Raw genomic sequence first — 18,667 nt, forward strand, 5'->3', positions numbered from 1 at the left:
TAAGTGCACACGTGCCGGCTCGTTCCACATTATGAATGGGTTCGCTCGCATTCAAAAAATTGGTTAAGATGGTTAAGATCAATGTGTGTAGTGTACCCTACTTTAGGGGAAAGTTTAATAGCGTGAGATGAGTGGGGATCTGACAATGGTACTTCATATGTCATCTATAATTTATATAGATTTACAAAAGGGCGTAGTGGAAATGATTTGTCCCAACGTCAAACTGTTCCCAACACCGTTAATGCAATATGCAAATTTAAAGTATGATTTAAAATTTCTTAACTGCCATATACCTGGCAAAAATAAGGTAACCACTGTTAACAATATGACCTACAAACAATAGAATTCTTAAATTCCGTGATGAATGAAGGTCGGTGCAAAGGTTTGTTACTCCCATCGCTGAATTTCAGACATCATAACGCTGATGCTGACGTCATCACATAAAGGTCTGCTTCAAGATGCCAAGCTGCTGTGTGATAGCCAACAAAATCCCACTTTTGTTGGATTCAGGCAAAGGTGGATAAACCTTCTGTTGCAGCTCTAGGTGGCCAATTTAGAGGGATCTGTGTGTGATTAAGTGTCGATCAATGCAGGATGTCGTCTGCCTTTCAACCAATGTCAGCTGGGAGAGTCACAAGCTCACTTTACCTGAACGATGAAGTGGAAGAACTCCATCTGGTCATTCATTTTATATACCATATCGTTATTTGGGTCACGGGTGAGCTGAACCCTATCCCAGCTGACTTTGGGCATAAGGTGGTTAACACCCTGCACTGGTCACCAGTCATATACAGTATTGACAAACAATTATATACACTCACATTTGGACAATTTTGAATAAATTTTTGACAATTTACCAAGCATCTTCAGGCAAGCTCTGGAGCCCAAATTCTAACTCTCAACTTTTCTATGTGAGACGGATGTGCCACAACCACATCCAGCCACCGGACATGAACACTACTGGGCAGTGGTGGTTCTAGACTGTTTTACCTGTGGTGGCAGGAGGTTCAGTTGGGAGGGTGGAGGTTACCATTTTTTCTTGGAAGATGGGGGGGGGGGGGGCATCAGAATGGGAATAAATTATAAACACACTTTGCACACTATGGAGAAATTCTAAGGAACTTTTTTTTTAAAATAACATTTAGAATTTAGTATTGATAGAATCATTGGTAACAGGGAGGGGGTCAGCTCGCCACCCTGTAAAACCGCCTATGCTACTGGGTAGGGTGACCAGACGTCCCGTATTACGGGACAGTCCCGAATTTGAGCCTTGTGTCCCGCATCCCGGTGTATTTCGCCAACCTCATTGTTTTGTCCCGTTACTACGCAGGTCTCATCCCGGCGTCCCATTTTTCGTCGTTTGTCAATCATACAGTTGTCATAGCTCATTATGGTAAAAGGGAATTTAAGTGTTAGATTACTTCCTATTTATTTCCTAATTTACGTTTGCGTTCTCATTCGTATCCGCATCTAGTCGTTAGCAGCCAACAGACACTGCCCTGAAGTAGACCTACTTCCTGGTTTTGCATCTAAGAATCGTAGGAGATGTAGTCCTACTATCCACCATCGTCCAACGCAAGCTTGAACCTTCTTGTGGTATATTTCATATGTTACAATGCGTGACCAGTGCAACATAAACGTCACAGCCAGATTCTGTCGGAACAGAGCAAAAAAAAGGTTGGATAATGGTGAGCGCTGTTGAACTGTCAACCAAGATAGCATTTAGCATTAGCGACTGCCCCCACCCACCTTCGACGAAGATTGATTAGAGAAATTGTAGGATCACAATTTTTAATTTTGAAAATCTGGGTTAAAGCCCCCACAGACATGATCCAAAGTCTTGTAGAAAGTCTTTCCCGAAGAGTGGAAACAGTCCACAATTTTCAGGCCCAACAGATGGAATGAGCAATATTTTTGTTCATAGCGTTTGAAAAACCACTCACCCATTTGGTTCTTGTTAGGAAGGTAGTAGGCATTTAGGGCCTGTGGGGGGAGAATCCACCTGTGGAGATATCAAATAAACAACCCCCTCACACAGAGGCAAGCAGAGAGACACACACATGCACAAAAGTACTGAATAGAATCCCAGAACATTGTGTCTCTCATCTCTGTAAAACCCCCAGGTGAGAAGCATTCAGTGCCTGTGATCCCACAGTCACAGCTCTTTGCACTTGAAAACACGGACAGTTCCTCTATGCTAATCCACTTGAAGCCAGACCAATCGATTGCCACCAAATTCCCCAAATGACTAACTCTGAAAGTGAGCGATGCCCTTGTTCCAGGAGGGAAAGACTGATGGCTCTGCGTGGGCTGTGCGGTGTCGAAGAGGAGCGAAGACAAGAAGGAGGAGCATTTATTTATTTCTCAGTGACAAGACGAAGAGAGTGAGCAATGAAAGATGCACTTTTTGGTGATAAAGGGGAGTGCGTGATTCAACTCTTTAGGGTATTGAGCGTGGGCTAATGGAGCAGTTGTTCCGGGCATCTTGGAATAATAATGTGTGTCAGTGCAGAGAATCACTCAATCCAGGAGTATCAGGCTGCTGTATTTTACAAAAATGAGCTCCGTGTTCCACAGGACGTCCCTACTGTCTGGCTGCTATAGATAAGTAACTAAATGGATATTCTCCAGCTGTGTGTGTCAATTTTAAATCTGTTTGTTTGTTGGAATGGCGCAACCACGAATGTGTCAAACTACAAAGGACATCACGGAGACAATTGCTAAGAGGAGAAACTCACACTGTCTTGTCCACTTCTTCGTGAATCTTCTTGATCGACATCTTAATGTTGAATTTGATGGTGTTGAGAATGTTCTTGAAGTAGGTTTTCTCATCCACATCAAACTGCAAAACAATAAAATATGATGACACAATATTAACCTTGCAGTTAGTTCTGATAGTAATACAACAGCCCTTAACTCATTCAAACACAAAAACGTTAATGTTTTTTAATACTTTGTCCATCACTCCCAAAAACGTATTTATATGTTTTTATTTCATTTTTATTTTTTAGTAAAATGTTTTTAATGCTAGAACACACAGAAGGCTTTGATGCAGCTTCTGACCTGAAGAGGTTGCTTAAAGCAATGGCAGTTATTACAAAAAAATAGCCCACCAGGTGGCAGCAGAGTATAAGAGATCAACCAGGGCCATGTTGCAACAAACTGTTTTCCCCAGTGTTTTCAACAGGTTTATGAATAATGATGAAACTTAGCTATATTTTAATGCTAATTTCTGCTGAACATAAACAGAAACAAATGTACTTTTTTTCCTGATGAAAGAAAATACTCTAATCTTTCTTTTGGTAGGTTTCATGTTTTTATAGCAATAGAACACAATATTCTGTGGGCCTTGTAAAATCAGTGAAAATATAGTAAAACAGCCGGGAGTGAAGGGAGAAAATGGCTGGGATTGAATGAGTTGACATACGGTATGTAACACTTTTCGTATGAAACCACAGGATATATTTTTATAAGGGAGCATGGTATTTAGTGGTTAGCACATCTCAAATGTTCAAATATTTGAATCTTGGCTGGTCTGTGGAGTGTACATGTTTTACCTGTACTTGTGTGCCCACATAAATAAATAAATAAACAAACATCTATGTTTAGTTAATTGAAGACTCTAAGCTCTAGCTCCCATGTGATACTAATGAGTAAAAGCAGTATTGAAGATGGATGGATGTATTGTTTAAAAAAGTGATTAGTGGCTTAAGCTGCTTGTTTTTCACCATCAATTAGGCACACCTTGCAATGCTTCATTAAACATCCATGCATTTCATCACCAGGTCTACTAAAGTAAACCTATTTTAGGCTGGACTCTTCAGCAATTTGTCAAGTAGTAGTTATTTACTGCTGACTATGCTAGCCATGTTTGTGTGATCGGTGGTGTAGTGGTCCCTGGAGATACCCTAAATTTTACTTCCTTTTTTTTTCCACTTGTAGAAAAACACCCCGTTTTAGCAACGGTGACATGTGAGAAAAAAGCCATCATTTGTAATTACGCACAATAATAAAATGATCATGAATAAATTAGGAGGGGTGTGTAATGTAAAATGTATTTATTGTGAGGTTAACATGAATAATATGTTATCTACTATAAAATTAAACTATATCATATAAGTTAGTTAGGGCTATATTACTTTAGGTTATTGTATACATTATACAATAACTTGGTTAACGTTATTTATACCTAAAAATAAGGTGGGGGGCACATCAGTGGTTCTCAAATCGGGAGTACGTGTACACACCAGGGGGCACATTAGATTTTAAAATATATTTAAAAAGTAGCATACATGCAAGACACCATCTTTTTTTCTTTTCAGTTCTGCTTTTATTTAAAGTTAACTGAATTGTTTGTTTTGAAAACCAACTTGTACCATGATCCCAAAGGAGGACTTGTTATGTTGATAATTATTGCTTAATTTCCCATTGAGACCATTACTTCTTTGCTTTTTTTTTATTATTATTTTTTTTTTTATCGATACATAGTGGGACTGTGGCCAAAGTTAAAACCAGTTCCCAAATAAAAAAAAATACACAAGATGACACAGCACTGTTTTGTTTTGTTTTGTTCATCTAAAATGCTTTGCGCTGGTTGGGGGTACTGAGCTGAAAAAATATTTTGCGGTGGGTACATCACTGAAAAAAGGTTGAGAACCACTGCCCTACATGATAGTAATCCAGCTAGTTTAGGGGCTAAATTGCTAACTTTAGGATAACGTTACATTTCATAATATTAGCCTAGACGAAACGCACAGTTTAACTATAATGTATTGGCGACAAAAGCCTCCTCTGTGATATTGGCAGTAGTTTAAAAGTTTTCAATGATTTATTTGGAAACAACTTTAAAACTTGCCTGTGAATGAGGTTTTTATTGTATGTACAGTATGCTCGATAGCCTGCATGCCGTCACTCACTGGAAAGACGTTTCTTTATTTCTGTCTCACTCACATTTACGATCATCTCGCAGGAGACAGAGCAACCTGGCAATCAACTGGAGTGGCATTGGCACCCACACGCTAGCACCCGCCCTACTCATTCTCTGATAGGTGCATCAGCTCTCATGCCTTTAATTAACCAATAAGACAGCGAGTACAGGCCAGCCAGTTATAGCGTATTTCCACTGGAGCCCAGCACCGCACCGTGCAAAGCCAGTACAATGTTGGCGAGCGTTTCCATAACAGCTGACCGTTTCTGAAGTGGATCGTGCGGATCTGCTCGCGGCCCTCACGCCTACGTTGGGCCAGAGCAAGCCCAGAGCGAGCCCATGACAACGTAAAACACCATGGCAGTTGATTGGGCAGTCAGTCCTGTGATGTCATCAGTAATGGACATCGTCGAGGGGGAAAAGAAATAAACAACTTGCCAGCCGTGTCCTTTTCGATAAGTGTTTGTCTTCTTCGCTCTCACTACTACCAGTAGTGTATAGCCTTGAGGGCTTTCCGATGATTAAATATTGTCCTTTTCTTTGCAGCGGTGATCCTCCTTGCGTAGCGAGCTCTGAAGAAGCGCCACATCTGAAGCACTACAAAAAACAGAACGAGCAACCGGTACCGAGCAGCGTCATCCTCAATGGCTTCCGTGTTTTGGTTATGTATTGTTTTCCGTGCTCGACTATCGTGTCGCAGCTGGTTATGCAATACTTCAGCCCAACGTCCCAGATGCACATTAGAGGTGGAAACGCAGTGTGTGCGTGGGTTGGGCTGAGCTGACCCGCCAGCAAGCCGAGAAGTGTGGTGCTGGCCTCCATTGGAAATACACTATTAGAGGCAGCGGAGGGTGGGTTATGGCCACTGATCTATATATTACTGAATAGCCGATAGCAGAGCCCGGCTTGCAGAGCCGATCCAGTAATATATACAGATCAGTGGTCATGGCTAAATGGTGCGCAAAAACTGCGCATCCAAGAGGATTCAGAAGTGGGTAGATGCAAAATTGAGGATTTAGAAGTGGGTAGACGCAAAACTGACTGAAAAAGAAGTGGGTTTACGCCGTATACCCGCGTATACCGTGCGTGTCTTCTTCTTCTTCTTCTTTTCCTTTTTGCTTTTCCCTTCAAAAGTCGCCACAGCAAATCAGTTGCCTCCATCTAACCCTGTCCTCTGCTTTCTCTGCTCTCACGCCAACTACCTTCATGTACTCTTTAACCACATCCATAAACCTCCTCTTTGGTCTTCCTCTAGACCTCCTGCCTGGCATTTGGAAACTCAGCATCCTTCTGCCAATATACTGACTCTCCTAATAATCTCTCCTCTGGACATGTCCAAACCATCTCAGTCTGGCCTCTCTGACTTTATCTCCAAAGCCTCTAACATGTACTGTCCCTCTGATGTACTCATTCCTCATTCTGTCCATCCTCACTCCCAAACAGAACCTCAGCATCTTCATTTCTGCTACCTCCAGCACTCCCTCCTGTCTTTTCCTCACCGGCACTGTCTCCAGACCAAACAACATCGCTGGTCTCACCACAGTTTTATTAACTTTTCATTTTAGCTGAAACTCTTCTATCACACATCACACCTGACACTTTTCTCCACCCATTCCAGCCTGCCTGCACACACTTCTTCAATTATTTTCCACACTCTCCATTGCTCTGGGCCGTTGACCCTAAATACTTAAACTCCTCCACCTTCTTGGTCTCTTCTCCCTGTAACCTCACTCTTCCACTTGGGTTCCTCCCATTCACACACAGATACTCCATCTTGCTATGGCTAACCTTCATTCCCCTCCTTTCCAGGGCAAACATCCATGCCTCTAGCTTCTCCTCCACCATTTCCCTGCTCTTACTACAGATCTCAATGTCATCTGTAAACATCATAGTCCATGGAGATTCCTGTCTAACCTCGTCTGCCATCCTGTCAATTACCATAGCGAACAAGAAGGGGCTCAGAGCTGATCTCTGATGTAGTCCCACTTCCACTTTGAACTCCTCCGTCACACCTACAGCACCCCTTACCACTGTCTTGCAGTCCTCATACATGTCCTGCACCACTTGAACATACTTCTCTGCTACTCCAGACTTCCTCATACAAAACCACAGTTCCTCTCTGGGCACCCTGTCATAAGCTTATTCCAGATCTACAAAGACACAATGCAGCTCCTTCTGACCTTCTTTGTACTTCTCTATCAACATCCTCAAAGCAAATACTGCATCTGTGGTACTTTTTTTTTGGGGGGGGGGGGGGGGGGTGAAACCATACTGCTGCTCACAAACGTTCACCTCTGCCCTCAGTCTAGCTTCAATTACTCTTTCCCATAGCTTCATTGTGTGGCTCATCAGCTCCTCTATAGTTACCACAACTCTCAACATCTCCCTTGTTCTTAAAAAAGGGCACCAGGACACTTCTCCTCCATTCCTCAGGCATCTTCTCACTATCTAAGATCCTGTAGAACAACCAAGTCAGAAATTCTACTCCTACCTCTCCTAGACACTTCCATACCTCCACAGATATATAATTAGGATGAGTCCCTTTCCACTCTTCACCCTCTCCAATGCCCTTCTCACTTAATTTTTACTAATCTTTGCTACTTCCTGGTCCACAACAATCACCTCTTCTACTCTTCGTTCTCTCTCATTTTCCTCAGTCATCAACTCTTCAAAGTACTCTTTCCATCTTCACATTACACTACTGGCATTTGTCAGCACACTTCCATCCCTATCCTTTATTACCCTAACCTGCTGCACGTCCTTTCCATCTCTGTCTCTTTGCGTTGCCAACCTGTATGGATCAGTCTCTCTCTCTCTCTCTCTCCTTACTGTCTAACCTAGCATACAAGTCATCGTAAACCCCTTGTTTGGCCTTTGCCACCTTTACTATCACCTTACGCTGCATTTCCCTGTACTCCTGTCTACTTTCTTCAGTCCTCTCAGTGTCCCACTTCTTCTTCGCTAACCTCTAGATCCACTTCTGTACCTCCTCATTCCACTACCAAGTTTCCTTATCTCTTTTCCTTCCAGATGACACACCAAGGACTGTCCTACCTGTCTCCCTGATCACATTTGCTGTAGTTATACAGTCACCTGGAAGCACCCCCTGACCATCCAGAGCCTGTCTCAAGTCCTTCCTGAAAGTCAAACAACACTCTTCCTTTTCAGCTTCCACTATTTCGTCCTCTGCTCTGCCCTTGGCGTCTTTGTCTTCCTCACCACCAGTCATCCTACACACTACCATTCTATTCTGTCTGGCTACACTCTCACCTACCACTACTTTGCAGTCGCTAATCTCATTCAGATTACACCGTCTACACAAGATGTAGTCTACCTGTGTTCTCCTACCTCCACTTTTGTAGGTCACCCTATGTTCCTGCCTCTTCTGAAAGAAAGTCTTCACAACAGCCATTTCCCTTCTTTTTGCAAAGTCAACCACCATCTGTCCTTCTGCGTTCCTCTCCTGGATACCAAACTTTCCCATCACCTCCTCATTATCTCTGTTTCCTGCACCAACATGTCCATTGAAATCTGCACCAATGACAACTCTCTCACATCTAGGAGTGCTCTGCCTCATTTCATCAAGGTCCAACCAAAAATTCTCCTTCTCCTCCAGCTCACATCCTACCTGTGGTGCATACCCACTAACAACATTGATCATTACACCTTCGATTCCTAACTTCAGGCTCATCACTCTACCACTCTTTTTATCTCCAAGACGTTCCTAACAAACTCCTCCTTCACGATAATTCCTACTCCATTTCTTTTCCTATGTACACCATGATAGAACAACTTGAACCCTGCACCTAAACTTCTAACTTTGCTCCCTTTCCACCTGGTCTGCATGTGACAGTTCATAAACAAATCAAGCGGCAGAGTTGGTTCTCTCCCATGGCTTTGCCGAAGTGTCCATGAGAAAGATATTCAATCCCACAAATTGATAACCTGACACCTACATAACATCATTGTGTGAATGAGCTGTTAACCTTTGTTCCATGACGGCATATTCCATTAATCCTTTGATGATTGGGGCGCAACTGTCAAACGCTTTGAGCACTTAAAGGTAAAGAGTGCAATTTACCATTTATACTATTCTATTACTGAGAACTCATCCACTAATAACCAGCACAACCTTTCCAGTAGATGTGAAAACATGCTTTTCAACCCTTAAAGGCCAATGTACTCTTGGGCTGAAGCAGGGAGGGGAAAAAAAAGGAAACAATCTAGCAACTGGGTCTTTTACCCACTGAAAAACTGTGACTTGGCATTTTTGAAAAAGTTGGGTTCACAGTCACACTGTACAACCATTTGAACTTTGGTCCCTATAAAATAGAAATGCTAAAAACTAGCATGCTAATGCTAACATATACAAAGCACTTTGAATTCAAAATTGTGTGTCACTTTGCTTGTCAGTGTTAGAAGATGATATTAAGACATAATAATATGCATTCCTCATCATCAGCTCTAAAGTGTAATGTAATGTAACACCGATTGGTTGTAATTGTACATTAGTGTAGGCTTTATTTGATTATGTATAATGTATGTGTGTATTTTTATTTATTTTTTTAGATAAAATTGTTAACCACCACCACCATAACCCAATAAGGGGTGGAGGTTGGGTCACTGAATCCCCAAACATATTTTTATGGATCTGGTAAAAGTCAATATATTTTTTTTTAATTGTTATTTATTTTTTTACATTAAAAGATCATGTTGGACAATCTAACAAGCCAAAATATAATTAGACTACAGTATAAAATATAATTAATCTCATCAACAACATTCAGGCATAGTATATTTTTGCACACAAATACAGCCATTGTCATCTTCCCAATATAACTTGTTTTTCTAAAACGTCAATCCCTCGGTCTGACCTTGATTCCATTTGCGTTTTTGCTTCTTGGCTCTCACCGGGCCACATGTGCTTCTGTTATCTGGACTGTTTCAAATTTGTGTTAGCAGATACCCAGAAATGTGAGATTGTGGTAATTTTATTTTAGTATCTCAGATTATGCAACTTCTATTACAGGAAATGTTTTCTGCAAAATATATGGCTAGATGGGCTTCTCTCCTTTTGCCTAGCTAACCAGTAACCCATTCTGACAGTAACCTAGTGTACAGACATTGATCTTCATATTTCTAAAAGATCATCATGCCTAATTTGAAGGTTTCATTTTTTTATTTGCACAATGTATGGTCTCTCCATTTAAATAGTCTCCCAGGTGGGAACGCCTGATGGAAAATCATTTTTAAAACACAATGGTGAAAAAGTGAGAGCTCATGACTCACCCCGTATTCTTGATCTATGAGCTCAGGTTTGACCAGGAAGTCAGGGTAGCCTGTCATGACCATCATGTACTTGAGCTGAGAGAGCAGTTGGAGAGGATTATGAGGGACAGAGTAAAAGTAAAAAGTGAGGAGGAAAAACAAGAGCACTCTCCACACATTTGCCTCCAACTTCTATTCAATTGACATTTGCGTCTGGAGTCGGGCGCACACATCTGCTCGAGCGCACACATCAACTAATCAAGCAAACCAAGTGAAATAGGATTACAGGGAAGCTCTTTATATTCGGCAAGACCCTATAAAAGGATTATAACTTCACATTGTAAATGTATTAGAAGGGATATCTTGCTGTGCAGACCCTAAATCAGCACCACAGAGAGATCCGTATTCACAAAGTCAAGTCCTTGACGTATTCTATCACTTTGTTTTATCTATCCTAGCAAGAAGTCAAGAGAAGTGGAAAACTAAACAAATCCAAATCCTACATGGGCTCTGACAGGAACTTGCGTGTGTGAGATGGAGAAATAAAAGTTTGAAACCTTTGCTCTGGCTGCCTCCTTGGTGGCTTCATCCATCCAGTCGAGCTCCTGCAGCCGCAGTTCCAAGGAATGCTTTATATCCTCCACCAACTCCTGCACCTGGAGGGGGTTCACATTACATTTTAGGTTCCCTTAGAACAGATTTTCTCACTCAGCTTCTTCCCCTGTAACGGAATAGGCGTAGCACAGGAACATAATCCGTTTAGCAGATGTTGGAATAGTTATGGTTCTTTGACATGAAGCTGCTGCTGACCGTCCATAGTCATTTTTGGATGTAGAAAAGGATGTACTGTAATAGAGGCATGATCAACAAGAAGTAGAATGCAGACCTCCACTGAGACAAAAACAGAAACAAAATTACGTTTTTTCTATTTGTGGCGAGAGTTTGCAATCATCAGTTTGTGCTTTAACAAGAATAAGAAGTGACTCTGATCCTACACACAAAATTTTATGAGCTCTTGTCCCACTTCCAGAAATGAAAAATCATTTGTGTAATTTGCCAACAAACAAACCAACCAACCAACCAACCAACCAACCAACCAACCAACCAAACAAACAAACAAACAAAAAACAATCACAACAATGTCTTGTCTTTGCATTTGTCGCTTGTCAGAGGTAATTTTATTCCTAATAATTATCACGCTTGTCGTGAGAAGTGTCTGCTGTTCCATCACCGTGTATGCCTCCTCATGTTGGGTACTCAAGATGACAAAACACTCGTCTTGAAAGCCGCCTCTTGTTTATCAGCAAGAGATCCCGAGGCTTTTTATTTTCTCTTTAGGCTGTGGTGTCATCTGTCAAGCCTGCACATCACAACCGGCAGCTTTGCCAAACTCGTATGTGGGCATTAGACCTTAAACAGTCAGCTTTCAAGTCCATAATATGAAGCACTGCTTGCTACACTTTCTTAGCCTGTTGTAATCTTTAATCTTATATATATATAAAATATATGAGAGCAAATTCTGATTCTTTATAAACAGAGTATTTATTTGTCCTTTTGAACAAACAAATATATATTTTTGGGGGGGCGGGGGGCATCAACTTCCACATATGACTTTTGATTTGTGCCATATATGATACATCCGGTCACAATGCTTTAAATTCTAAACATTTATAAATGTCAAAAATATAATAAGAAACAGACATATCAAACATATTAGTATTTCCAAAAATCAAAAAGAACATTTCCCACTATTAATAAGGATCGGTGTCTCTCCTTTCTCAATTGGGGCGACCTTGCAAGGTTGCTGGAAAAGCCATCAGCTGGGTGATACTGCCCTCTAATGGATTATCCGTGCAATGCACGTGTCAGATAACATACGTCAGGGTTTTAATGGGAACAAATATTATACTCATGAAATAGAGGGCTGAAAATGTCCTGCATTTAATATGATACGTTTGGCGTTATAGGGTTAATTAAGCACAAGGGGTTAGATTTAATTAAACTGTACTATACAGAAATATAGGAGTAGAAGAAAAAAAAGGCTGCTACCTGTACTCAATATAAGCATATTCTGAACTCTTTGAATCAGGATTTATTGTGTGAGATATGAAAACACACAGTCCCCATGTCCTAGAATGGCCAAGAGACTGAGATAAGAATAACAATGTGGAAGGATCAAGGTGGGAGAAAGACGGACCATAGGTGATCAAGGGCCAGAGGTGTGGGATTAGTGAGAACTGCCTTAGAGAGCATTATGATGGCCACAGATAGAATTTTTAGATTGGAGCTCAGCAAACCATCAGAATCAGGTGGCTGTTTCACAAACCCAAGACGAAATGTAAGAAAGAAATGCATTAAATATGAATTCAGAATACAAAGTTTTTTCCCCTTGAGGTTAGAATGATGATGTTAACAAATGCGTTTTCAGCAACAAACGTCAATAACACATTTGAGGCCAAGGTCAGTTTGTACATACTTGGAAGGCTGTATGATTTCATACTGTCCAGATTCTGCTCGAAGCCAAAAGCCCTCATTACAAGCAGTTATTGGAAAGTAGCTCACATTTTGTGCATTGTGAATGTTACAAACGGCACAAAACGAAAGGTATGCATTCATTGTTCCAATCATTCACCGTCCAGCTTGCATTCGTACCTTGGCCTTGCTCTGCGAGGAGAAGTGCTGCTGGACAAAGAGTGCTCCCAGGGCCATGCCAAAGTGTTTGTTGGCCTGCGTGAGGCACAGTCTGCCCAGCTCCAGCTGCTGCTCGGTGCCATCAATCTCCCGAGAAAACTCATGGATGGTGCTTCGGAAGGCGGTTGACAGATGTTCACTTAGCGCTGCCACAATGCGCCACAGCATGTAGTTATGGAGAACCCTACAGTGGAAGATACAGGAAGCCCACAAAAGAGATTGTAATTGGATAAAGCAACAAATAATTAAAAAAATATCTCTTTTCCATTGAGACAGGTCAAGACCAGCACTGATATGCTATTCTTCAACTTCATTAATGTAATGATGAGGACAAGCACTTGGTAAAACAACAAATACCTTCAATTCATGTGGTACACCCCCCCCCCCCCCCACACACACACACATAGATTGGAACGCTTGCGGTTTTGTGACTCCTGTACACATGCGGAAGTGAAAGGTGCAAGACGTAACTGAGTGAGAAAAGCCCGAAGCAAAACATGTCCGCTAACTCAACGGTAATTCCATTTGGTTTCCTCAACGTCAAAGACTGCAGCAGACGCATGTGAAACATGCAGACGAAAACACTATGCGGTGTCTTCAACTCACTGAAACATCGAATTTTAGCCGGCATCATGAAAGAAAACAAACATAGGTGAGCTAATTTAACTTAACATCAGTGAATCTAATTAAATCTTTCAGAGATTAATATACCTAGAAAGAGGATTTAATAGCACCTTTTACTGTTTTTAACAGACTGAAATTAAATGTTTTATAGTATGGTTGTAGCTTACTCTAAATCACCTAAACTCACAATTTTTGAACTCAATACATACAAGTATTTAGTGATTTAGTCAAGACCACACCAATTAAGACCAAGACATTATCAAGACTTTTGAAGGTCCAGCTCAAGACTTTATACCTGTATGTAAAAAATAAATACAAAATTAAAAGCTCTGAAGGGTAGCAAAAAAAGGACAGAGGGAGGAAAAGAGCTTATTTTCACTCATGGTCTTAGAATGGTTAGCACCTCCGCCTCCCAGTGCAGAGGACGTGAGATCAAGTCCGGACTTCGGCCTTCCTGGGTGGAGTTTGCATGTTCTCCCCGTGCTTGCATGGGTTTTCTCCGGGTACTCCGGTTTCCTCCCACATTCCAAAGACATGCATGTCAGGTTAATTGAACACTCCCAAGTTGTCCATAGCTGCGATTGTGAGTGCGGATGTCTTGAAAAGTCTTGAGACCAAGACCGATCTTGAGAACTACAACACTACAATGATTATTTATTTTTATTTTTTGCAAGAATTTAGTTTGGGGGGAAAAAGTTCTGATTTGAGATTCTTGCATGTTGTGCTTTAAAAGAGTTGCAGACAATGTTTTTTTGGCACACACAGGGTTTTTCCTGCGTTCAAAATTCCAAGGCGGCCGCCTCTAGCTAATTTTTCCAGCTAGATTGACTGAGCACTCAACACAGCTGTGTTGATTGAGCACGGTAGTAACATATTTTATCAGCAGTTGCAGCGTTGCGCTACTATGGACGCACCATATCAACAGTAGTGCACCGGAAAGACCTGAAGTCACGACCGAAGAAGAAAGAACTGTTTCATTTACTTGCAGTTTTGGTCTCTCCATCAGGTTTGTTTGTGGGATTTGAAGAAGAAAGAGCAGTTTAATTTACTTGCAGTTTTGGCCTCTCCATCAGGTTTGTCTGTGGGATTTGCGCATGTTTTAGGATTTAATCTCCCAGTCATTCCACCAATGCCCAGATGAGTACAACTAGTCTTGACTTTTTAATTGTGACTGTGCCTATTAGCTTGTGTCTTCCCTCCAGTGTGTGGGGAGTGGTGGAGTGGTGGAGGGTGACATCAGGCTCGTCCCTGCAGGACATTTAGTGTTAGCATACGACACAATTGGGATAGAAACTGAAAAAAACAAACAAGAGGCTGGGTTTGAGCACAGCCCAAACTCCAGCTCAGACTCCAAGAAAACTGGATAAAAGAAAACAAAACATACTCTCACGCACACCATGCACAAGCTTGGCACAGAGGCTGCAGTTGCGCTTTAGGTGGCAGTCGTGAGTAAAAAAGTGACAAACTCAACAAAGTTATTTTAACTAGGCAGTTCTCTGAGCAATGCCAATCACAAACAAACAGCTGCTGGATGGTCTGTCACCAGGGAGGCCGCATCATAGCACCTCTTTCAAGGATATATTTGTCAGGCGTTGCCTGATTTGGGTTAAAATTCTAAAGAGTGGAGCTCCAGCCGGGGTGGCCGGCATCTCGTAACGTGCCATCATCGGACATGCATGTGCAGGCAAGTACACAGAGGTGGAATTTCAGAGCAGCGGAGCTCCAGCCAGGAAGGCTGGCACCTTGGCTGAAGCGGCTGCTCATTGCACCTCTCTCCTCGGATACACTTGTCAGGTGTCCTGTTTGGAGTAAGTGGGCATGTGCTTAGTCTGCATGGGTGTGTATTCTTTGTCGTTTTCTTGGGTTGGGCGGGGCTGGTGTTAGGAGAGCAAGAATGAGCAGGAATGCTCAGAGATGGGTGAATGGAGGAAACCACTACTTTGGCTGTGTTTTAAGCGAGGAATTAGCATTTTAACATTAAATGCTCAAAAAAGTAGATTTTGCATGATATGGGCCCTTAAATGTTCTGGTTGCTGAGGCCTAAGGATAAACCACGTCAAGGAAAAATTGTTCATAACATACAATTTGACAATCTGGACCAAACTTTTAGCTCTCAAAGTATCTCAAGAGCGTAAGTAGTGAGAAATGAGAAAGCAAGACAATGATAGAAAATAAATGGAGAGTCGTCTGGTTCAGTCTAGTCCAGTGCGGCAAGAAGAGGCACTAGAAGAGAAAGAGGATCATTCATTTATGCATTCTAGTTGAGTCTTCTCCCACATATGACAGAATGCTGGTGAGTTCTTGTGCCCTACTCTGCTGGGTGCACTCTTTCAATGTGCTGTGGGGGACAGACGCCCCACTCCCATTGTGAGGACCCATCTGAGGCTCAAGGCATGTGGTTATTGTTTCCTCCCCAAATTTATTTTTCCTGTGTATGACAGATATGGAATCAGAAGAGGCTGGCAACAGTACCCTGAAGGTCCTGCCAATAAAGCACTTGTGTTGTGAATGTAATTGATGGCAAAAGGTAAAGCAATGCGGGCTTGGAGGATGCAAGCTACTAAATGATGAATTGTGTTGCAAAGCAAATGCAACATGCCTGGAATTTATTTAGTACATCTAGATTGCTCAGATGCCATTTAGGAATTTTGTACATACACACATTATTTAAATTGTTGAAATAATGTACTTTAGCCCCATTCAATGTTGGACAATAAACCGACTTTCACCAATGTTACCTTGTCAATAGTCAAATACAACACTCACTTCCACATGATGATTTATTTGGAAACATTTCATCTAATATAATACTCATATATAATCCTTATGTAATACAGAAAGCTATTGCATATATACGTTTTACATGAAACATATTTTCACAGAACTTTACCTTCTTTACAGCCAGCTAAAAGGTCAAGGCCTCCTGCCTGATGACATGTATAATGTGTCAGCATGTACATTTGCCGTAATGGGGTAACAGCAGAATGTACAGCTCAACCAGTGGGTCTTAATTAGTGAAGGAGTGAGGGCTCATTAGCTGAATGGATTTTAATGAGGCTAGTTAGGGAGATGAAAAGACAGTCCTCCCATTAACAAAGGTAATGACCCTGAAGGGTAATGGGTGGGACTGAGAGCCTCCTGTATTCCAATCGTGCAATAGCACTGCATTTCTAGGCTATAAGTGCAAATACATTTGTATACTTTTATAGATCAACTGTGTACAGTGGAAAATCACTCAACTACACTTTGCAAATGCCTAACCAAAAGTGAAAGAGTCAAAGTGTATATTTTAGGACAGGCTTTTACGAAAACACCTTTGTGTTTCACAACCGTACATTTTCACTTCAGATGAGCTCTAAACATTCATTTGTGAGCGCAAGTGCTGAAATGAGTGCTAGAGCACCATGAAATCCGGTATTCGGTCAACCGGAAATTACATTATAACTTGACTGCGTGTGGATTTTGAAAGCAGGACAACACACAGAATCCTGCGCTGCAGGGCCGACACAGATACGGTATCATACACATTGAGTGCACAAATACAGAGTCAACATAAATTACACTCTACAGTATACTGTTCCACCCCAAACTTGAATCGCCATTAAAAAAGCAAACCATTAAAAAATGACACACACCGGTGTGCCAAGCTCACACTCACACACCCTTGAGAGTGACGATGAACAGAAGGAGCAGACGGAGCAGGAGCAGTGGTGAGGGGAGGAATGTGTGACAGATTCTGGTGTTGTCATTATGCTTTCTCCTCCATTGGAGGCTTGCTCATCTGGCTAATGGGATCGGCTGCAGTCACTGCAGTGGCTGGAGCCGGCATAGATTGGGCTGGAGAGAAAGACAAGAAAATTGCTGGAGGAGGATGAGATGAAGGTGCGATTGCTTTTGGGTAGACATACGTGACCGAATGCCATGAATGTGAGAGAATAAACACTGGGTAAGTAATGTGCCTTGCTCAATCACACTTACAGTGATAGGATCTATTCCTGTCCAGGAAATTGTACCAACAGCCTTTTGGTCACAATGTGACTTCTTAACCGATTAGCTTTAGCCACTGGAATGAGGAAGAGGCTAGATTGCTCCTTAAGAACTCTTAATGAACTTTTACTGACCTCTCTGAGAAACAAACTTGGTGAATGAGGCCCACTCTTTTTCATTTTCGAAGCCAAAATCCAAATCCAGATTTCAAAGGCAACACGATGTGTCACTGCTTCCAGTTACAAGCCGTGTTCCAACTTGGGAACATGAGAAATCAGTTTTGGAAGGTCCTTGAAAGAATCAAAGGACCATGGTTGGACAAGTTTGGTGTGGAAAAACATAAGCGCGCCGATCTCAACAATATTAAACACCAGTATACCAAAATGCTATTCAACATCTGTGATCTCTGACCTCCTACATGTTTTTTTCTGGATGAATGGAGAAAAATCCTGCATATTGGGTTGGTTTGGGAGGGACCAAATACAAAGTTAATTGCTCGCTCATTCACTTAAATCTGAATCTTTTCACAGCATCCTGCCAATCTTCTCCAGTCATTTGACATAAAGCAAAGACAAATGTGCATTGATCCCGGGGCTTTTTTCTTCCCGGTTGTTCAAACGCCAACAGCACAACAAATTCGCAAGGTGCATATGCTACGCGATCATTTAGAAAAGTGAAGCAAAACACATACATTTCAGGAAAGCAGTCACTGTCTTAGATTTACATTGTAACGAGCATTTACTCTGGTTTTATAATACAAAGTGTGAAATAACCGACCCAAATTCTACCGTTGACCACAAAGCAAGGCGAGATTCCGCTAAAGATAAGCCATTTGAAACTCAAAAGAACAACTTTTCTGTAGTTAGAACAACGGAGTATCAATGTGTCTTCTAATTATAATGAGTTTTCAAATAATCGAATGTCGGGCTTTGTAAAACGCTTTGGACACCTTATGGTGTAGATAAAGTGCTTTATGGTCTTCTTCATTGCGGGAAATATGTCTTCTTTCTGCCAGGAAATACATCATATAAAGTTACAAAACCAACCGGAATACTTTCGCTGGCGTTGGCACGATTAGTGGTACAGGATTTTAAGAGCAAGTCCAACCCCTAATAGATAGAACACCTGTCAATCTGTTCCTACTAGTGTGTACATTTAGACTTTGCAGCA

The 18,667-nt window shown here is 41.6% G+C and overlaps 1 protein-coding gene across 2 annotated transcripts in view; it reads right to left on the minus strand.

The window, feature by feature from the left end:
* ecel1 (endothelin converting enzyme-like 1) overlaps positions 1-18,667 on the minus strand; it is a 49,834-nt gene that overhangs the window by 12,627 nt on the left and 18,540 nt on the right. For both annotated transcript variants that reach the window (XM_077566351.1, XM_077566352.1), the window contains exons 7-11: positions 12,848-13,070; positions 10,753-10,851; positions 10,217-10,291; positions 2,739-2,842; positions 1,944-2,002 (exon numbers count right to left, since the gene is read on the minus strand). In XM_077566351.1, coding sequence (XP_077422477.1) covers positions 1,944-2,002; positions 2,739-2,842; positions 10,217-10,291; positions 10,753-10,851; positions 12,848-13,070 — 560 coding nt within the window. The remainder of the gene's footprint in view (positions 1-1,943; positions 2,003-2,738; positions 2,843-10,216; positions 10,292-10,752; positions 10,852-12,847; positions 13,071-18,667) is intronic.

This window comes from Vanacampus margaritifer, chromosome 5, assembly GCF_051991255.1.
Source record: "Vanacampus margaritifer isolate UIUO_Vmar chromosome 5, RoL_Vmar_1.0, whole genome shotgun sequence".
Taxonomy (NCBI): domain Eukaryota; kingdom Metazoa; phylum Chordata; class Actinopteri; order Syngnathiformes; family Syngnathidae; genus Vanacampus; species Vanacampus margaritifer.